Below are 23,202 nucleotides of genomic sequence, written 5' to 3'. Positions count from 1 at the left end.
AAACCCATGCAGCCTGTGTTCTTTTTTAAACACTAGTATAGTCCCTTTAAAAGTTCCAGCCAGTTTCAGCTGCTGTAGGAGCAAGTGGAAAGGATTCTGACTCTGCCCACTCTCAGAGTAACACAGGAGCAGAAAGCTCATCCTCGTGGCCAAGTATGATGGTGGTTCCTGGAATCAGAGTGTGATAATCAGGGAAACATGCTTGGGGAGCAGGTGGTATTGGGAGAGGAATAGAAGTGTCCCTCTGTATCAGGGGATTTTCTATCCTGAGCTCCCATCCACTCCACAAATATTGCTTCAGCACCCACTGTGTGCCAGGCAGAGAATCCTCTTCTTCCCTCCAGCCCTGGACTGGTAATCAGTTTCCTGCGATGGGTTTAGCTCCAGGCACATGTTACTGTGTTCCAGCTAAGCCTCATCTAGAAGAGCTCTGGGCAAATGTGAGTATCTGGGCAGAAAAAAAGGAGGAAATACAGAAGGGATCTTTTATGTCTCAGGTCTGAAGCCCATGAAAGATGTAATTCAGGCAAAAGGCAGTATGAAGGGTATGCACTGGTGGTGGCCAGCAATCGGGTGGAACAGGGAAATACAGAAATGATGACATGGGAAGTGAGAGAAGGATTCCAAGGCAGAAGTTGGGGAGAAACAAACAAAAATGTTCCCTATTTCACAATGTTGTCTAGAATATTAGTGGTGATCAGGGGGTACTAGGAAAAAATGCTGGTTAGTTTGCTGCTGTCTGAGGAAGGTTGTTCACTGAGACCAGCTCTGATGCAAACATTTACTGAATTTACTCAGTGTCAGGCTTGCTTTAGAGGTTCTGGGGGGAATATAAAGATGTTTAGGCCTTTGTCCCTCACCCAGGTCTGAAAACACAGACAGGGTCCACGAATAACTATAATTCAAGCTCCGGGACCAGTGTGGGAGGTGGCAACGCTTATCTCCTCCCAGCAAATATGAGAGTCCTTGTTCCAAGCAAAGGAGGACACCACAGCCTTTGTGGAGGGAAGACGAGGTTGGCCTCAGCCCAGCAGTGCTCAGGGCCTGACCCTTTGTCTTTGTCGGTTCATACTGTCACTGGACAAGGCAGGCTTGTGAACTGGAGCCATCAGCAAGGGGAGAGGAAAGTGACACACAAGAGGAGCACAAGCTGCCAGGGGTCGTGGCTGGCCTGTGGGGGGATGTGCTGCATGCATTACTTCTCAGAGCACCAGAATCTGAAACTATCTACACCTTTAGAGCAGCTAGTAGTACCTTAGAGGTGCTGGGAGAAATAAGGCAGGCTTACTTCTTTTAAATATAGTTTCTTAACTGCAAATTAGGAAGAGTTCTGGGAATTGAATGTACCTGAATTTTCATGAGGTTTTGACAGGGTGTCTTATGATATGCCTAAGAGCAGTATGGGGAAATGGGGGATTGATATTAGCATACTTACTTGGCTGAAAAGCTGTGCCCTAATACTGTTGACTAGTTCAACAAACATTTATTGAGCCAGGCATTGAGCTAGGTGCTGGGAATGTAATGATGAGCAAACCCAGAAACAGCTCCCTTCATGGGGTTGCTTACCATTAAATAGAGGAGCAAGATAATGATCAAATAATCGTACGAGTAAATATAAAATTGTAATGATGACAAGTGCTACAAAGGAGAGGTTCATGATACTTTGAGATTATTATATTTAACAATATTTAGATTACTATAATATGTAATCTAAGCTGAGAATTGAAGAACAATGTGCTAGATTAAAAGTAGACACATGGGTGGGGGGGTAGTGGGGGCGGAAATGGAGACAACTGTACTTGAACAACAACAACAACAACAAAAAAGTGGACATTTTTGCAACTCCTCCCATGATGGGTGGAATCTAAGCTCTGCATGAATCTGTGCTGGCTTCAGAGACTTTTTTGACCAGTAGGATGTGTAGAAGAGAGGTTTGGGACTTCTGAGGCTAGATGAAAAGAAGCTTTGCAGCTTCTATCTTTCTTGGAATACACTTTCTGGAGCTCTGAGCCACATTGTGAGATGTTTCACTACCTTGAGATCATTGTACCAGAGAGGCTATGTGTTGGTGTTTGGGTCAATAGTCCCAAATGAGTCCAGCTTTCCAGTTATCTCTGCCCAGCCACCAGGCATGTGGATTGCATTCTCTACATCAGAGGTCATTGAACTGTAGCCTACAGACCAAATCTAGCCACTAGCTATATTTATAAATCAAGTTTTGTTAGAATGCAGGCATACCCATTTATTCATTATTGTCTCTGGCTGCTTTTGCACTTCAATGGTAGGGCTGAGTAGCTGTGACAGAGACTATGTGGCCACAGAGCTGAAAAGACTTTCTATCTGGCCTTTTATAGAAAAAAATTCCCTTGCTTTAATCAGCCACGTCCAATGGAAATATAAGGCAAGCCACATAATTTGAAAACTTCTAGTAGCCACGTTAAAACAATTAAAAAACAACAGGTGAAATTAATTCTAATAATATATTTTATTCACTCCAATATATGTAAAATATTATAATCCCAAAATGAAATAAATATAAAAATTACAATGGAAATTTTGCATTCTTCTTCTGTACTAATCTTCAAAATGTTGTGAGTATTTTACAGGTGATCGGTAGCCACACGTGGCCAGTGACTACCAAACTAGACAGTTAAGCTCTAGAGAAGTCCATTCATTAGGTTAATACCACCAAGTGACCCTAGCTGATGTCATCAGAAACAGAAAAATCAGTTAGAAACCTGACCAATTTCTGACCTACGACATCAACAGAGAGAGAGTAAAATGTTTATTGTGTTAAGCTGCTAAATTGGAGCAGTTTGTAATGCACCAATAGGTAAACAGAACAGGCCCAGTAGGTGCTAAGTAGGTGAAAGGTTGGGCAATGGCTCGGAAAGATTCCTAGGCAAAGGAAACAGCATATGCAAAGGCACCAAGGCAGAGGGTTGAAGTGCTAAAGTGAACAGAGAGGTGGGAGACAGGGCTAGAGAGGTCAGCTGGGGCCAGACCATGCTTACCTTATGGGTCAGTTAAGGATTTGGTGTTTTTTCTGACAGCAATGTAAACACTGAAGAAATTAAAGCAGAGGAGTGACATAATCAGGTTGTCATTTTGAAAAGATGACTCTGGCTACTGTGAAGCAAACAGGCAGCAGGAAAGCCAGAACAGATGCCAGGAGCTCAATCAGTTGGCAGTCGTTTAAGTAAAAGAAGATGGCTGTTTGGCCTGGGGTGGACCGGACAGAAGTAGAAAGAAGTGGATAGGTTCAAGCAATATTTAGGATTATAATCAACAGGATATGGTGACAGATTAAATACAGAGGATGATGACAAGGTGTTGATTGGTTCATTGATTAATTCATTCATTTATTCAACAACCAAATACCAGGAATCATTAGTGTTTAATAGGCTGGTATCAGAGTGGGATTTTACTTTTTCACTTTCACATATTTAGTAAAACTATAAATAAAAGCACAAAAGTCATGCTTCTGCTTTCAAATGTGCAGATGACACAAAAATAAGCCAGATAGTTACTGGTCAGTTCATCAGCTGAATTAATAATATTCATAAATCCCCCAAAGAGAGTCTGATACTAACATGGTGAATCTCATGGGAATAAGCAATACTGATCTTACTTCAGTTTTAAAATAACAACTGTGAAGTGGAATAAATGGTCAACAGAGAAGTAGTTTATCCAGCCCTGACTGGTGTGGCTCAGTGGACTGGGTGCCAGACTGCGAACTGAGAGGTTGCCAATTGGATTCCCAGTCAGGGCACATGACTGGGCTGTGGGCCAGGTCCCCAGCTGGAGGTGCGCGAGAGGCAACCAATTAAGTGATCTCCCACACATCGATGTTTCCCTCCCTCTCTTTCTCACTCCCTTCCCCTCTCTGTAATAATAAATAATTTTTAAAAAGACAGAGATGTAGCTTATCCATAGTAAATGGAAAAATCACACAGATGTGAGTGTGGCATGGCTAACTAAAAGTTAATTCTAATCTTAGTGCAGAGTTTGGTCATTATACTCTGTGCTTATCAGAGCACATTACTTGTGGTATCACGTTAGTGAGGCTGGTTACACTTGAATGACAATAAAAAATCAGAGCTCATCAAGAGAAGGAGCAGCACAATTCACTAGAAAATAATGAAAGTATGTCAAACGAGGCACAGTAAAAAGACCTGGGGGCAATAAACTTGAAGAAGTGCATGACAGATCTCTGCAAATATTTAAAGGCTCTCCTGTGGGACAACACACACAATGTAACTGGAGGGTGAGTACTCCCAATAATTGGCTACAGGGAACCAGAGTTCAGTTTCAGATAATGAAGAGCTTTGAACAGAGTGCTACACCCAAAGACTGGATGTTCTTGTGAGGTAACGAGCTCCTTCGTCACCAGAATTGCTCAAGCATTTTAGGAGGGATTCTTGATTTGGGTGGGTGGTTGAACTCTGTAACTTTTAAGTTCCCTTTGAGGTTCTCATTACATTCCAAGAAATGAAGAAAAAATAAGTAGATGACCTGAACACACCACCTTTTCCTGTCCCCTATCCTGCGTCCATTTCTCTCATTTTTAACATGGTATGGTACAGTATGGGACATTTGGAGGAACCCCTGTCTGGAGGATCTGCTGAGCTGACTACAAGTGGTCCAGGGCTTCACAAGAGAGCAATCCTATAGGCCAAAAGGTGGGGTAAAGGTGTAAAAGTTGGTCAGACTCAGTCTCAGACCTGTACCCTGAGAATGGAACATGGTGAGCTAGGCATGGGGTGTTTGCAGGAGAGTTGATTTCTGTTACAGCAGATGAGGCTCTTAGTCAGTATAGGCTCCAACCAGGCCTACTCATTTTGATACTTTCACTCCTGAGAGTTGCCACTACATTGCTGAATGGCTTTTCTCAGAGAACTGCTGTTTTCCTTTCACATTAGCGATTGTTGATTGCCTAGAACTCAATGTAGTAACCTGCCTCTATCCTTAGAAGGCTTTGCAAGCTTCCAACAATTCTTCTCATGAGAGCCTTTCAAACAGATTCCTGAAGAGGTACAACCCTGCCTTCTAGGCATCCAGCTGATGTCTTCAAGAACTATTGTCTCCTGATGAACCACTTTTAAATGTTGCATTGAGTTCAAAGGGATAAATATTTCAGTCACATTCTTGACACACATGTGTGCACACACATGTACAAGAACAGAGGCATAACCTATATTTAATCTTTCTTATTGGTATAAGAAGCATTGGCAAATTTCTAAGCCACAGGAAAATATAATAGTCTACAGGAACACATGTAAGTGGGAGAATGGTCATGGCCTTTTTGCAGGAAAAAACAGAAACGCTGACTAGACTGGAAGAGAGGTGTACTTTGGGCAAACAATGAGAAATTGGCTCCTATAAGTTGGGTAGGATAGCTTAATGGGGCCTAGAAAGTCAGATAAGGAGTTTATACTCGATTTGATGACAGAATTAGAGGTTGGGATTAATCATTTGGGAGCAGAAAAGTCATAATGAAAGTTTACAGAAAATAAGGCTATCAGTAGCCTGAGGAAAGAGGTGAGGGCTGATATCAGAGTGATCAAGAAAGCCAGTATTAAAGGCTCATGGACCTGAGATGAAGAGACTGAGCCAGCAGGACAGAAACACGTGTGTCAGTGATGCCTTGATGAAAACATGAAGACTTCCCGGTGTCTGGTGGACACATGAGATCACTGACTACAGACACGTCACCCATCCTGAGTGCTGCTTTCCTTGAGCTCCCCCACCAGCCACGTCTCCTTCTAGCTCAGGCTGTACAGTATCTGACTTGGCTTCCAACCTTTTCTTGGCGCAAGCCCCCACTTTTGGAGAATTTTTCTGTCTTTTCCCTCACCCATTTGAGAGCAGAGTGCCTCCACATGGGTGTGAGGGGAATAGTGATACAAGGAAGAAATGTCTATGCAAATGCTTAAGGAGCAGAGGATTCTTTTATTCACTCCCCAATATTGTAGGCAATTAAAGTATTAAAATGAAGAGTTCGTTCTCCTCATTCACTCAGAAGGAGCATAGCATGGCAATGGCACTTAGCTTTTCCTGTCTCCCAATGGCAAGTCTGCACACAAGACAGAAACCCAGCTCTCCCAGTTACATCTAGAATCGGACCTTTCTGTGTCAAGGATCATGCCTTTTTCAAAGTCAATGGCTTTGGAAGCCACTTCTTCCATTTTGCCAAAAAGTGCCCATGGGTAAGCATCATGCAAAGTTTTACGGGTACTCTGAGTCTGTGCACATCCAGTCTCTAAAAGGCAGCCATCCCAATCCTGGCCACCTAAGGGAGCCCCTTCCTATTCTCTCAGAACCAGAATCATGGTCAAAGAGAGACAGTCAATATTTCAGAGGCACAATTTGAGAGGTGTCCCCCTCTCCCCATTTCAAGTGCCATCCCTATCCTGGAATTTCCAAATTACTCATTCCTTGGGTTAAGGCACTTTTGAAAACCCCTGTTAAAATGCAAGTGCACACTGGAAGAAATGTGTTCTTTTTTGTTTCTTTTTGTTTTTAGCCATTAAAAGTTAAGTTCAAGTTAATGTAAGTAGGAAATGGAACTCAGAAAGGAACCATATTCACAAAAGGAGAACAGGGAACAGGACCTTTCCCATCTTGATGGGGAGATGAAAAGTGCAGAAGAAATACTTTTCTTTCTCAACACATATTCAAAATGGCATCTATTTTCCAAACCTCAGCCGGAGTACACGCTGATGCCCAGTTAGAAACAAGTCTCTATGTTTGGTTAGAGATGAGGATGAGAGCCCAATAAAGGCTGCATGCCCAGACTACCACCCTCTCCTTCCTGCCTGCCTCCCAAATATTCTTACCTGCCCCACCATGAAAGACAACTTGTCAAAACTTGCTTGGACTCTGGATAACTATCCACTAACCTCCCCAGCACCCTTCTTGTCTGCTTCAGACATGTTTTGCTCTAGCTCTTTCTCTTCACAGCTTTAGCATCCTGGCCCAGAGACCCCTAACCTCACTCCTACCTCTAGCTGGTGTTTGAAATATGGTATTGGAACCTTGATTTTCTCTTAAAGAATCTGACTTGGCTCATCTTTTCACCTTTCATGTTCTCCTCTCCCCAACCTGCCCCCCACCCTGCCTCATCTCCATAAAAATCCAATCCTCACCTCCACCAGGAAGGGACATCAAAATCCAGGGATACCAAAGTAACCAATATATCAAACTCAATGACATAGTTACTAAACAGTAAGCACAATTACAAAGGACTAATTCCTTCCCTCCATAGCATTGTTGCTATACAGTCATTTTTAGTGTGACTATTTTCCCTCCAGGCTAGAAGCTTCAAAGTATTGGGACCACATCTTTTATGTTCCCTGTGAAATTCCAGTACTTGGGACATAGTGACACACAATACACATATTTAAAGCACACAAATGAACAGAGATTTATAAAAGCTTTCATTATGTACAAGATAGCTCTTGTAAATGGCATTAATGCTACCTGCAATAGCAAACAGAAGACGTAATATAGAATTGTGAACCTGTGCCCACAATTAAATAGACTCATTTTAGTTCAGAGCCTTAGTCCCAAGATTGAGGTTGCATGTCAGAGAAACAGGCCATCTCCTTAGGTATAAAAATTTGAGAGTAGTGGGAAGTTCCCCCGGCCCCAAATTATTTTCACCTGTCTCTCCAGAGCCTTAAATAATTACTGGAGGCATTATTTTAAGCCTACTTGCAAATGCAAATATGTTCATGGTATACAGAACACAGTAAACCGCTGCCTTGGCTCTTTTTTTGCCCAGACTATTTCTTTCCAGATGAGCTATTGGGCTGTCTGGTGCCAAGAGGGGCCAATATTGGAACAAGGCACTTGGATGGGAAGAAGAAATGGGGAAAGGTTTCTGGACCAGAGAAGGAGAAGACCAAAGAAGAAAGCAAAGGCCACTGCAGAGGCTGTGGGTTTTGTCTCGTCCCCCAACCTGGACTTTGCACCAGCACAAGCAGCTCAGGCAGGGCTGGCACCCTTGGATAGCTTCTCCTAGGGCAGAGCTACCCAGAGCTCCCAGCACGCTAAGGCCGAGAGAGGCTGTCAGTTAAGTGGCCCCTTCTATTTCCTGCCTATCCTGTCACTAAGCTCACCAAAGCAGAGAAAGGAATCTGGCTTAAAGACACAGTTTTGTAATGCCCCACCTCAAACATAGCCAGTCTGAGAATCAAGCCTCAAGATCACAGGTATTAAGCATGTATTCCACACCCCTTCTCACCCCTTCCTTGACGGCGGCCATCGGCCCCACCTCTGAACATCTGCCGTAGATGCAGCTTTATTCCACACCATGCTCCCCAGGCACACTAGCTTCATAAGAACATACCTGTCACAAGTGCCCATCCACGGCAGCTCCCAGAGACCAGATGTGTAAGCCGAGTGGCATTCCAGAGGAACACAGAAGCGATGTCAAGAATAAGTGAAGAGAAGGTCTTGGGAGCTATCCATTTTTCCCTAACACTCCTTGTAGAGATAAAACATGTTAGGGCTGAGGCCAGGACGCGAATGTAGAAAGGGGAACTGACTATAGAGAAATAACACCACAGAAAGGGCCGGGCTCTTCTTCCAGATAAGATTGGCAGGTGGGCTTTTCCACTGCTCATAATGACTATGAATGCACTCTCAGAGAGTGAGTGTAAAGCCCTGAGGAAACCCCCCACAGACAGCCCCAGCCACAAACATGAAAAAGACACATTCCCTAACAGATGGACAAATCCAGGGGTGCAGCCTTTAGGCCCAAGGATAAAGATTCAGCTCAGTTTAACAAAGGTTTTACTGGGCAGCCATATGCCAGGCACTGTGTCTGGTGTGGGAGGACTGCAAGGCATACTCCTCAACCAGAGAGAGCAGAGACCAGGAGTGTCACCTGCCGCCTTCCCCTCCAATCCTTCATTGAGAACCTACCTCTCCATAGATCCTGATAGAAGCCAATTAATATACCCAGCCCCTATTTCCATATTATCCTGATCTGTTCCTAGATGTTCTAATCTAGATGTTTCTATTACCTTGGTCCACAATTCCTGGAAGTGAGCAGTACTCTTGAGAGTGGGAACAAGTCAAAGCAGAAGTGTAAAATGTGTGTGAATGCCCAGTGGATTTTTCCAAGCCTAGTGCTTTAGCAGGGACAGGCTTTACATATACGATCCTGCCCACGTACACACCACTTCTTTTTCTGACCCGATCGGGCTCTGCAAAGCCCTCTGCTTGATGTGGGGCACATTTATGTGCCTCCAAGTCTGCAGCATTTGAGCTCAGGAGAGAGGCAACCCTCTTCAAGCATGCCTCCCCCGCTCTCTTGGCGGCTCGCTGTGCCCTGCACGGTTGGAGAAATTAAGTGACAAAGTGAAAGCTGCTATTGTTGCATGGGTTGAGCAAGCCCACTCAAGCGAAGATGTGTGGCCCAGGGGAGGCAGTGTAGGTCTGGAACTGCTGCACCAAGGTTCAGTAAATGCTGGCTCAACTCCTGGACCCTGGGCACATTACTGAGCATCTCCCAGTCTCAGTCTTCTCATCTATGAAGTGTAATTAACTTCCTTGCTGCATTGTTGTGAAAAACAAATATCTTGCACATAAATCACCTGGCATCTGTGCAGCTATGTAGTCTTCATTTCTACTTTCCTATCTGCTTTTCGGACTTTCCAATTTTAACTTTGAACTTTCCACAAAGGTCTTCCTTCTATCACCAGAAAGGTGGTGATCATTTTTCCCAAAACAGGTCTGTAAACCCCTTCACCTTCCCCCCAGGGCCTCTCAAACCCATTAGGACGCTGGTGTGGGTCCTGGGCCCTGACTCACAGGGTCATCACTTCCCCTCAGCCATTCTGTGTGCATACCTTGGAAACTTCATCCTTTATTCGAATAGGCCCCACCTGGGGTTTTCCTCTGGATTTTACAATCATAACTTTTTTTATTTGCAAGGTCCATTTGGTTTCCTTATTGTAACACATGAAATTACCTACCCATCAAAGCACAGGAGAATTAATTACATTCAACTTCGTCTTTAAGTTTCTTTCTTTTCCTTGTATTCAGCAGTCAAAATGTAAGATAGGCTAAATTGGAACATTCTGCTATCTGGAATATTTGGAATAGTATTTCCCAAACTTTATTCTTTCTAGCTACTCTTTCATATCCATGTAAAATCTGTGTTGTTTGCTATACAATGTTTTTCTCTTAAGTAAATTTATTTTACACAGAATCTTTATGTTAATACTAAAACTTCTTCAAAGCAGTATCATTTGCAATAAATAAAGGATGGGTAAAAATAATATGTCACACTGGACTTTACAATCACAGAGACATGTGTTGAAATCCTAGTTCCACTAGTTAATGTCTGTGTGTTCTTGGGGAAGTTACTTAACTTCTCTGAGCCTTAGCTTCTTCACAGAAGTAATACTAAATATCTCATAAGTTTTTTGTGAGAATTAAATAGGATAACATATATATATACAGTGCCCAGCACAGATTCTGGCATATAGTAGGTTCTCTTTAAAAAAAAGGTTTTTATTGTTTTCTCTTTTCCATATTCCTGCCTCATCTACTCATTTCAGTTTCTTCTTAGAGCAGCCTCCCTCAATGTTGTGGGACAGGCAGCAGAAACAAAGGAGATACGGTGGTGTCGCGGGATTCTCTTACCCTAAGACTTAGGGTTGCAAGGTTATTTAAGGCATCTCAGAAGTCATTCCCGTCTCTCACTCAAGCAAGAACCCCTGTGATGTTATCTCCAACAGATGGATATCCAGACTTTGCTTTCTCACTTATGTCAGAAGAACTCACTAGTTGATACGACAGTTATAAGGGTCCTCTTTACAATAATCCCACATCTCCCACCCTTCACTCCCTAGCCCCGTAAGTATCACCAAGTTGTCCCTGTCCTGTTTTCTGGAACTACAAGAATGTATATTAATTTCCAGGTTTATATAAAACCCTTGAAATACTTGAGAGCAGATTTTATCAATTTCCTGAACAGTCTCTTCTCCCAACTAAACACAGTCAGTGTCTTCAACTGTCCCTCATATGATGTCGTCCTAGACCTGATCACTTGGTGGCTCCCCAGGTGCCACCTGGTTCCCTGAATTTGTCAACATTCTCTCTGAAGTGAGGGTTCACAGGGTGGGATGGGCATTAATGTCACTTTTGTTAATGAGTCAGAAATCAAATTAACCCATAAGCAGTTGCACTGGGAAGTTGGCTGACCATGATTTAAAAAAATATATAAGATTTTAATTATTTATTTTTAGAGAGAGAGAAGGAAGGAAAAAAGAGACACCAGTATAAGAGAGAAGCACTGATTGGGGGCCCATTGTGTGCACCCCAACGGGGGACAGAAACCACAATGCCAGCACGCACCCTGACAGGGAACAGAACCGGAGACCTTTCACTTTGCAGGGCAATGCCCAACCAACTGAGCCACACCGGTCAGGGCTCACTGTGACTTTTTTTACATGTCAAGTCAGATCACCACCTGCTGGCCCCATCTTGTTGTGTGTCAGTGTTTGGGGCCAATTAAAATTACTCTGAATCCCATATATGTTGTCCATTGTATTAATTATCCCTCTAGCCTTGTGCCACTCACAAATCTGATAAGGAGGCCTTACCCAGCGGTTGTAAGAGCCAAGGATAGAGAAGTTTCAAAAGCAATGGTGGTTCAAGGGCGGTCAACGGTATCAAATGCTGAGGAGGTGGAGTAGAATGAAGATCAGTTCCTTGTGTTTGGGAGAAGGAAGTTGCTGGTAACCTCAGAAAGCTGCTTTCTGTGTAGGGCTGCTTCCTCCATTGCTTCACTCCCAGATGGTCTCAGGGTTGAGGACTGCAAGGAAAAGCAGCAGGAAGGGAGTGGCTACAGATGGTAGCAGAGGGGAAGAAACAGATACCTTCCTAATATTCTTGCTCAACAGTGCCCAGGAGATATTTCCCTGGGACCACATAGTTAGGATTAATTCTGGGAGGCAAAGTTGGAAACTTGTAGGCGTTTGGAAACATCTAAAGAACACTTAGCTGAATGTTTCAATTTCAGCCATACATTTGTTGTTATTTATGAGTGGCTTCCTGTGGCCAGGGGTAGAAAAGACAGTCTAAAAGTATTCCAGGTGGTGGTGGTGCCAATAAAGGATAAAATAGTTTCCACAAATAATTGTTAACAGCATTATTCATTGAAATGTTAATTAGCACTTCTTCTCTGAGTTATCTTGACATAATGATTTTTGCAGGGGAAAAAGTAGAAGAAACCTACAGTCAAAGGCACTTCTGGACTCCTGTGAAAGCCCATAGAAGACACAATACAGGTACCCTAGAAGGTGAGAGTAAAGAAACAGCATGCTTTTGTGATGCAAGAGGAAGGCAGGGAAGGGAACAGGTGTGTGGATACTGTAAACAGTAAAACCAAGCACCCACTCTTGGTGATCCCAAGGGATAAAAACCTCAGGGATACAGATGGCTCATGCCTACGGAGGAGGTGCCTTTGGCTCAGGGGTCCCAGCCTCAGGAGATAATGTCAAGCCTGCTGTGGCATGGGGGCAGAGAACTGCCAGACTTCATAGACCACTGTGGGCTAGATAGTGAAATTGCCAGTGGGTACTGAGACAGACTGGGGACTTGAGGCCCTTTCACCACTTTCTACACACCAAGGAATCCTTCCTGGGCTGCAGGAGAGGAAGGGATCCTTGTATGATCCAAATAGAGTCTCCTGTCCAACTGGTAGAATAGTGGCTCAGAGGTGGTATTAGGTTGAATTAAAGGAAATTAAAAAGTGATCATCTCTTACATACTTGGATTCATGTACAGAAATTCATACCCTATGCATAGTATAATCCTTGCAGGGGGGTTTGGATGGGAGTATAAACATAGCTCCCAAATTGTTCTTAATTTAGAAGTGATGCAGCTCAGTGTCAGGTTCTGTTCTCATTCCCAGCCCTACTGCACAACCTCTAGTAACAATGAATAGTCTCCAGGCTCTGACTCTTCCCTTTTAATGAAACTGAGCTGAGTCCACAGACAGGGTTCCCTGACACAACCTGAGAGAGAACATAAAACATTTGCTATAACATTTTCCTTTTACTGCTATTGACACATTGTATTTTTAGAATCCGTTCTCCTTAAAGCATAAATACTCTAACTGCTAAGAGAATGCCACACAGACTGGGAGAAAATACTTGTAAAATGTATATCTGAAAAAGGACTGGTATCCAAAATGCACAAAAAACTCTTAAAATTTAAAGATAAGAAAACAAGCAACTAAATTTAAAAATGGACAACAGAAAAAACAACCAAAATAGAAACAGACTCATAGATACAGAGTCAGTCTGATGGTTGGTTGCCAGACAGGAGGCAGGTTAGGGGAGTGGGTAAAAAAGGTGAAGACATTATGAAATACAAATTGAAGAGGAAAAACTCATGGACACAGACAATAGTGCAGTGATTTCCAGGGGAGGTGGGGTGGAGGGAGATGGAGGAAAGGAAGGGGGGATACATGGTGATGGACGGAGACTTAACTTGGGGTGGTGAACACATAATACAGTGTACAGGTGATGTGTTGTAGAATCGTGTGCCCGCAACCTGTATATAATTTTGTTAACCAGTGTCACCCTAATAAATTCAATAAAAAGAAAAAAAGAAGTACAAATTGGTAGCCAAAAAATAGTCACAGGGATGTAAAGTACAGCATAGAGAATATAGTCAATAATATTGTAATAACTATGTACGGTGCCAGGCAGGTACTTGAAATATCGGGGGGGACACTTTGTAAGGTATATGATTGCCTAACTGCTGTGCTATATATCTGAAACTAACACAAAATAATATTGAATGTAAACTGTAATTGAAAAAAATAATTTAAATGGACAAAAGATCTGATCATACACCTTGCCAAAGAAGATATACAGATGGCGAAATCAGTATATGAAAAGATGCTTAGTATCACAAGTCATTAAGGGATTGCTAAGTAAAACAATGAGATACTACTACACACCTACCTATTCAAATGGCTAGAACACCCTCCCCCAAAATTGACAATACCAAATGTTGACAAAGATATGGATCCACAGGAACTCTCATTCATCACTGGTAGGAGTGAAAAAATGATATAGGCAGTTTGGAACACATTTTGGCAGTTTCCTATAAAACTTAATTAACATAAACCTATCATATGGTCCAGTAATCATGCTCCTAGGTATTTACCCAAATGAGTTGACACTTATGTCCATATAGAAACCTGCACATAAATATTGACAGCAACTTTATTCATGACCTCCAAAAACCTGGAAGCAACTGAGATGCCGTTCAGTAGGTGAGTCGATAAACAAGCTATGGTACATCCATACAATGGAATATAATTCAATGCTAAAATGAAATGCACTCTCAAGCCACAAAAAGACATGGAGGAACTTTAAATGTATTTTGTCTAGTGAAAGAAGCCAGTCTGAAAGGCTACATACTGCGTGATTCCAACTAAGTGACATTCTGGGAAAGACAAAACCATGGAGCTAGTAAACAGATCAGTGGTTGCCAGGGAATGTGAGGAGGGATAAACAGGTGGAGTTCCAGGGATTTTTAGGGCAGTCAAACTACTCTTTATGACACTGTAATGGTGGATGTTTGTTATTAAAATTCATCAAAATCCATAGAACTACAGAATGCAAAGATAGGAACTTACTATAAAGTATGGACTACAGTTATTAATAATGCATCAATATTGATTCATTAATTGTAACAAGTATACCACACTAAGGAGAGATGGTTAAAATAGAGGAAACTGTGCAGGGAAGGGGGGGTATATGGGAATTCTCTGTACTATTTGCTTAATTTTTCTGTAAATCTAAAGCTGTTCTAAAAATAAAGTCTATTCATTAAAAAAAATACGCACACTAACCACATGCATTGATTCCTGGTAAAGTAACTAAATTAATGATGTGACCTTTTAGTGGGCTTCTAGACTAGTGGGTAAGAAAATTAGCATCGATTTCACAGTCCAAAGGTTCACTTCTCCATGTTGCAGACATGCAATCAAATGCCACACACACAGTCCTGCAGTGAAAATCTCCAGTTTTGTGTTTCTGCCCTCTATTTTGACATTTTCTGCAGATTTCTGGTGCAGGGACCATAGATTTTTATGTCAATTCCTTAGGTAAATAAAAGAAAAAGCCCCATTGTTTTCAAAGGGCCAGATCAATTGAAAAGAAGCTTTCAGTTCCACGTTTCTAGAGGAACATTCTTAGAAATGTAATAAGTTTTTTTTTTGAGGTGGTGATAGTCTTGATTTACAATTAAAAGCAAACTTTATACAGTTAAGCATTAGAGGTTGAATGTTTTTTCTCTGCCTGAGCCCGATTTTGCCACCTCGATATTTCTATCCTACAACTGAGTTGCTGAGGCTGGGAGAGACCCTCAATCTTACAGGCTCTACTGTCTAGTCCTAGGTTGGTTGGTTTGGTCTCTCTGACTGCCCTGTGGTACCTTCTTTTATTTACTTTCTCATGATGCAAATTAACAACCATCATTCATGCATGCTAAAAAAAAAAAAAAAAACAGAGGCAAAGTAAATTGTTTCTTAACGGATATTCAATCAACTCCTGAACACGGAAACTAGGATCTAGTGACATACTTTTGTCTAGATGTCCTCGAAGAACTCAGAAAGGCAAGACAGTTATTTGTAAGATTCTATCAAGTGAACGCAAAAGACTCTTATCTGCACTTTTTCTCAAAATCAAATGATGGGTTAATAAAACATGCCCAACTTCTGCAGCAAAATACATTTATTTCTATTGAAATTTATATTAGCATATATTGAAAGGAGGTTAAGAAAAAACGTCAAAAGAGACATCATGATGTATGCAGTTTAGAAAAAGGAATACAGTCGTACCAGGCATAGGTGTGGCCTTTTGACGAGCTGTGACTTCAGCAGTTTGGCGAGTGGGCAAGATGAGGAAGGTGGGGTTGGGTGGAGCTCAGGTTAGGGACACCAACCCCAGCAAGTGAGGAGCCTGTATTTCCATATCCAGAGTCTAGGAGGGGTTGGTGGTCTGGAGAAGTCATGACAGAATGGGGTGGGGTTATCCTGGCATCCCCAGAATCAGGAGTTTCTTTGAAGTGCGATATCCACAGTGGGTGGGTGGAGACACTTCATCATTTCTCCCTGTGGGACAAGGCCCGTCACTGGGGGACTGGCCCACAGGGCCAGTCAGGAACTGGACTGCAGGTCAGGAAACAAGGCTAAGCCAGAGAAGGACTGTAGCTTGTGGAACCGAGGGACTCACAATTCACCCCATGGACACTAGAGACCAGGATTATAACAGTAAGAACACACCCAGAGCAGCAGTCTTGCTGCCTGTGTACAAACACCTCACGAAAGGGAGTAGGCAGAGCTTCAGCGGCAGTGCCAGGGTGTCCACGGAAACTGGTAGTAATTATAGATTCTAGTGACAGACAAATTCACACATTTTCATGGTTTACATTTATCCCTACCCATCACTTTATCTCAGTAATATTTCCCATTTTCTAATAATACTTCAACATCCGCAGATTTAATTGTACCATTTGGAATTTTTACTTTTTAAAAATTGGCCTCCATTCACCCAACAAGTACTTAACCAGCCCTGATTGAGCGCAGGCCCTAGGCTGGTCCTGTGATCCCCAGTGAGAGAAAGTAGAAGGTCCTTGCCATCCCAGAGCCTGCAGGTGAGTGTGAAAGACATACACAAATCTAATAATGTCAAGGTACTTGCCACCGAGAAATTTTCAACATAAAAAACTTCAGTTAAGTATGATGTCCTAATGACTAAATACCATCTTAAGAGCATGAGGTACATTTACTAGGTCATGTAGGTCACAGTTAAGAAAAAATTCCCCAGGTCCTCCATCTCAGGAATAGGCTTCTCCAAGAGACATCGGCTCTCCTTCACTTCATGTTTTAAATGATCACAATGTCTGCATGACCATTAGTCATGGGCAGCAGAGAAGAGAGAACTCATTCAAGGGCAGGACAGATTAAGTGACCTTTAGCTTTTAATTTAATAATTCTATATTCTAGCTCATCTGTAAGATTTATAAGACAATACATAAAAGATGGCCTATTAGTTAACAAATAACAAAACTAAGTAAAATATTTCCAAGATGAATGAAACACATACAGCAGCAAGTTTCAAAGTTGATACCAATAAACTACCAACATCAGTGATGGCGCTTTTCAGAATTCAACAAGGTGAATATATGATTCCAAACTCATTATCCTTTCAATCTTCAGTGTTATCTGTGAATGCTAAACCCAAATTCAAAAGACTGTAGTCCCTGAATTTAAAGTGGCCTGTTTGTTTAAGGGTATGCACTTACACATTCTGAGAAACTGTCATTTCTTTCACAAAGCATCTGACATCTGTCATTTCCTTTACAGCCTCAGAAAAAATAAAATGAGGTAATATTCTAAATGTAAAAGTTGCTTGAAGAGTTAAGTCCATATGTTCTTTTTCTTACGTGTGTAGAAGAGGGAATATAATACATAACAAAACTAACACATTTTAACAAATGGCAGCATATTTCAAATTTAGGGAAGCATGAAGGTCTGTGAAAACACCTTTTTATGCAAAAATATTTATATGAGTATAAATAAAATATGCACTACTAACTAAAGTAAAATAGATTACAGCATACAGAACACAGCCAATACGACTAAGCTTATTTAAAAAAGTAAAAGAACCACTGGATTTTTTAAAGCTTCCATTTCACAACAGGGTCAAGGGCAGGGCATTGCACCCCCAAAGGCTCACTTCCCTGTGTCATCTTAGTAACCAAAAGCAATGTACATAAGACTTCTGAGAACCCTTAAGATATGCAGTTAGCAACGTGGACTTGCAATTTTCAAGTTGGTGGTGTAGAGGTGCAATTTTTACAGCTGCCTTTGCACACCTTTTATCTGGGAAATTGCAAAGGTCCACCACCACATCATGTGTTGCTACTTGAAATTTTCCAGTAAAACAAGATGTTGCTTCTTCTACTCTTCAGCAACGTAAGTAAGGGATGGCCTCTTTCGAAAAGGGCCTTAAATAGCTTTCCTCAAATCTGGTTTAAGATGGAAAATAACCACACACAAGCCTTGTACTGGTTGGCTACAATTTTAATGCGAGGAGTTAGAATATTTAACAAGGACACATTGGTAAACCAATTCCATTTTTGCATTTTGTGGGTTGGAGACAAAATACTGCACTCCTCATTTCACTTGAGTTGCATTTTCACTGTGCATGCCCTATTTGCATACAAACAAAAGAGATCATTTTTAAAAGAGGTTTACTTTGTTTTTGTTTTGGTCCTTAGGGATGACTGTGGTAAGCAAGACAGGACTGAACAATTTTCATACCTTGGATTTCACTATTGTATTGCTCTCACCCTTCACTTTCTCTTTCTCACTACCCACTTCCAGTTCATTGGTGGCTAATTTGGGGGTATGTCACCTCTTGAGTGGACTATTGTAATAGCTTCCTGGCTGGTTCCCTCTCACTATTCTTTACCCTATTATTATCTTCCATCAAAAACAAACTGATTATAAAATACCCTTCCTTGAAAGACTTGCTATCTGTTCCTAATGGGCTAGTGGTCACACTACTTAGCAAGGCACATAAGGCCCTTCAAAGTGTGAATCCAATTTTTCTCTTCTGCTTCTGTCAGTCAGCCCAGGTAGCTAACCCTCTAGCCACATTTGAACTGCTCACTGTTCCCTGATCCTCCCAGACCTTTTCAGACTTTTTGCCTTCTTTGCTTTTGCACAAGCCTGTTCCTTCTTCCTGGAATGCCTTTCCTGCCTTGTCTGTTTGTAAAACTCTACTCTTCCTTTGAGATCCAGATTATTCATAGATCACAGCTGAATCCTTCCAAGCCATCCTTCCCTCTATATCTGTATCTGCACCACCATATCTGTATCTTCCTCCCTCCCAAATCACATTATTTATTCTTCCATTATAACAGTTTCCTCAGTGTGAAAATTCCACTGCTCATATGGACACGTTTCATTCCCCTCTGCATCCCTGGCATGTTAACAGTTCTAGTAAATGTGACTGGAGTTAACATCTATTAGCTGATTGCTTACAAAGAACTTTAACTGTATTACTTCATTTAATCTATACAATAAACATACTAAGTTTTACAAATGAGGAAGATGAGTTTCAGAGAGGTTAGGCCACTTGCCAGGGACACACAACAGGTAACTTCAAGATTTTAGCAGGATATAGAACTGAATGTTTGAATTTTCTAGCCAATAGTGTTATAAGACTATCATTAAAATGTCAGACAGATACTAGTACTTTTTGGGGGCGTAGGTTGGCACTTTTTGAGTAAGTCTCTCCTCTCTGTCCCTTACTAATTGTGTGACCTTGAGTAAATTACTAAGCCTCTCTAAACCTCAATTTCCTCATTTTATTGTTTAACGGAGAAAATAACACCTTGTTCACACGGTCATTGTAAAGATTCAGGGAAGACACTTCAGTAAGCTTCCTCGCCCCACCCCTGCTCATCACAGCAATCAATCTTTCATTCCTCCCTACTCTGAGCCATTCACTGCACATTCCTCCAGTCACTCACTTAATCCTTATCCTCTGAAAATTTGAGACTATTAAGCCTTCTAACAGATGAAGAAACTGAGGCTTAGAGAAGTAAGCAACCTGTGCAAAATGCCTTTAATCTAAGGAAATGTTTTTCCTAAGGTCCCCAGAACTGATTGGGACCCTCAGGTCAGTACCTAAGCAGTGTGTAAAGAAATCACTCTGCCTGTATGTAGGAAAATAAAACTAGAGGCATTAAAGAGACTGGGTTTGCATTTTTTCTTTTTCTTTTTTTCTAACTAGTCTTCCTGGCAGTCATGAACTCTTAGCAAGCCAGAGAATTCTCCTGGAAACAGGATCTTGAGTGAGCCACTGAATGGTCACATTAACTTTTTATTCCCTGTGGTCTAAATTCTCCATGTCCCTCAAACTTTCACCTTCTCAATTGGGCCCTTAATCAAGTCCCCCTCTTCACCCAATCTACTTCCTTCCAATCTCCAGCTGAAGATCTTGGGACCATGTCCGACCCAGCCAGAAGGGAATACGATAAACGGCCTCTGCCTTGGGATCTTGTGTCCTCAGAAAGTGTATTCCTGGGTCCATACTTTCAAACACCCTTACCTTTGATACTCCCAGCTCTCATCTGCCTTGTGCCATTTGGTTATTCCTTCCCACACTTTGATGCTTCACTTTCTAGACCAAGGCTTTAAAAAAGACACAAGTGCCTAAAGATTCTTGGCTGGAACTTAAATGAACAAAGTAGGCCATGTGGAAAGAGAAGAGCTTATACCCCATTGGAAGTTGAACAGCCTCTGCCAGGTTCACCAGTTGTTGCTGTAAGGGACCACTATTCTGCCAGTGTGCCACAGTGCACTGGAGGACTGCAAGAATTTTAAACCATGCAAACCTATTTAGTCAGGCACACTGACCTAGTTTCCCTTAGACTGTCAAATAAAAAAAAAAAGATGATAGCCAATACAACAGTAGCGGTTCAGTGTGAATGAACAAAAATTATATCTATTTGTTGTCAGATCAGCAAAATACAGAATTTTGGTGTGCCATAGAATTATATTAATTACTTTATTTGTGCCACAAGATGAACAAGGTTGAAAACTGTTGCCACAAGGGACTGTGGGCCCAATGTTACTAAGTATTATGATTTCCCAGAGGAGCTGGACATTCAAATCTATGTGACCTCTCCTGATTTTTAAAGTATTGACAACTAGTTATGAAGTTCTTTTTAAAAACTCTTTTTAAAGACTACTGTTTGTCTGTATACTATTTTTCATTTACCAACCTTTGGTTTTCAACCTCTGCCCCAGACCAATGGCTCTCTAGCTCTTACCAGAGCTAGTTGATTGCCAGAGTTTGTTTTAGACCCTCACCCAACACAGCTCTCTCTGACTGCATGTCTTTCCCTCCACAAATCTTTCTTGAGGCTGAGAGGAGTCTATTCTTCCCCTGATCTCCCATAATATATAACACACTTGTTTAGAGGTTTGGTCTAGAATCAGATGGATGTCTGGATTCCTGGCTCTGTTATCAGCCACATGACCTGAACGAGTTACTTAACATCTCCAAGGTTCAGTTTTCAGTTGTGGAAAGTGGGGGACAATGATAATACCTACCCCTTGGAGTTGTGAGGATCACAGAAAATAATATATGATATAATATGGTATTCCCTAATGCCTGCCATATGGTAAGAAATGTTAGCTAGGGGGAAACCTGTTTCCTTAGTTGCTTTTAAATAGGATCTCTATAGGATTAATCTTCATTTTCTCAACATTAAATAAAACTGTATTGAGTAAATTAATAAACAAGCAGTCCAATCCCCTCCCTTTTAGCTCTGAATCTTTAAAGCCTAGGATATAATATATTCCTAAACCACTCCATTCATAATGATCTTCCTCTCATCTAAAGCTCTGTTGCACAGCACAGGTCAAAGGTAAAAACTAGTGGCCTGGGCCAAACCAACCCATCCAGACATTGGGGCATTATGTATATAAAAATGAGGAGATTTCACCTATAAGTCTACCTTGACTTATGACCAGCAGCATTGCTTAAGGTAGGGCTCATCTGCTGGTGTCACATAGTTTCCACCATTCATACATCATGAAGGCATGATAACCACAGGTCTGCATCACTCACTTGCTATCTGAGGGTCTCCATGGGCATTCTAGGTTTGCCACTCCTGACTTAGAGTCTGTACCTCACCACTAGATTGCTTTTTACCTTGATTTTATCCTGCTTAGCCAAGCAACGTAAATTCACTGTAGATTTAGCACTTTCAATCAAAGAAAAAAAAACCTATTTCTGTAATCTTACCAATCTAGAGGTAACCACTATGACTATTTTGACATATTTGTTTGCTATCTTGTTTCTATGAATTATTTTTATGCATTATTTTCTTTATTATTTCATAGGCTTATGTTTAATTCTGTCATTTCAAGGTCATTATCAACTTCATTGATAATTTACTTCACCATTCACCTATTATGAAAAATTTAGGTTGATTTTTATTTTATATTATATTAAATAATACTGTAACAAACATTTTTGTACACAGATTTCCATATCTATTATTACTTTATTATTTAAATTGCTAAATGTAAAATTATTAGAGCAAGAGGAATGAGCATTTTTCATAAGGTAAAATGGTCGTTTTTATATTTTCTAGAATTAGAAATGCAATTTGAATATGTTACCCATGATGACTAATGAGCAAAAATATCTTTATAGATTAAAAGCAGACATAACAGAAATAAATTACTTTGAAGTTCAGAAGGCTAAAAATGGGGGGTGTATAGATAGCTTCATGAAGACACTCACATGATTACAAATTACAGGACATGATTTTATTTTAATGTTTTTGGTATCCCACCCTTACATGAAATATATTTTAGGTCGCTTTCACCTTTTTCAGTTTCACTGAGCCTGCACTTCTCTTATTTGTAATTAGGAGTCCTACTATAGCAACTTCTAGATTACAGGTAAAAATCTATTTACTAGAACTGAATCAGGAAAGGCACAGTTGAAGAAAACTGAATCCTAATTTAAGATATAGGAATCCCCAAACAAGAGGTGTTTGTAAGGTGTGGAGAATATGGAACACTTGTGAACTGTTGGTAGAAATGCTGATTGGTACAGCCACTATAGAAAACAGTATGCATCCTCAAAAAGATTCTTAAAAAAGTAAAAATTGGACTGCCTTATGACATAGTGATTCCACTTCTGGGTATATGAGTATATCTTAAGAAACCCAAAACACTAATTCAAAAGAATATATGCACCCCTATGTTCATTGCAACTTTATTTTCAATAGCTGAGGTATAGTAGTAGCCTAAGTGCCCATCAATAAACGAGTGAATAAAGAGTTGTGGTATGTATATACAATGGAACATTAATCAGCCATAAAAAAAGAATGAAATCTTAATGTTTGTGACGGCATAGATGGACTGGAAGGGTATTATGCTAAGTGAAATAAGTCAGTCAGAGAAAGACAAACACCATATGATTTCACTTATTTGTGAAATATAAAAAACCAAATAAATGAACAAACAAAATAGAAAGAGACTTATAGACACAGAGAACAGACATTTGCTAGAGGGGAGGGGAGTTGGGAGACTGGTTGAAAAGGTGAAGAAATTAAGAAGTACAA

At 41.0% G+C, this 23,202-nt stretch overlaps 1 protein-coding gene across 5 annotated transcripts in view; it reads right to left on the bottom strand.

Annotated features, from left to right (window-relative positions):
- CD86 (CD86 molecule) overlaps window positions 1-23,202 on the bottom strand; it is a 62,840-nt gene that overhangs the window by 25,789 nt on the left and 13,849 nt on the right. The window contains exon 1 of one of the 5 annotated variants that reach the window (XM_036018169.1): window positions 8,354-8,544. The exons of 2 other annotated variants lie outside the window; for them this stretch is intronic. In XM_036018169.1, the coding sequence (XP_035874062.1) occupies window positions 8,354-8,370 (17 nt within the window). In that variant the 5' untranslated portion in view covers window positions 8,371-8,544. Of the gene's footprint in view, window positions 1-8,353; window positions 8,545-23,202 lie in introns of those variants that run through there. 2 more of the 5 variants (XM_036018173.1, XM_028504859.2) reach the window with 2 other exon arrangements.

Source organism: Phyllostomus discolor, chromosome 2 (genome assembly GCF_004126475.2).
Source record: "Phyllostomus discolor isolate MPI-MPIP mPhyDis1 chromosome 2, mPhyDis1.pri.v3, whole genome shotgun sequence".
NCBI classification, from domain to species: Eukaryota; Metazoa; Chordata; class Mammalia; order Chiroptera; family Phyllostomidae; genus Phyllostomus; species Phyllostomus discolor.
The sequence above is the reverse complement of the archived record's forward strand: the minus strand, read 5'-3'. Positions and strand labels throughout refer to the sequence as shown.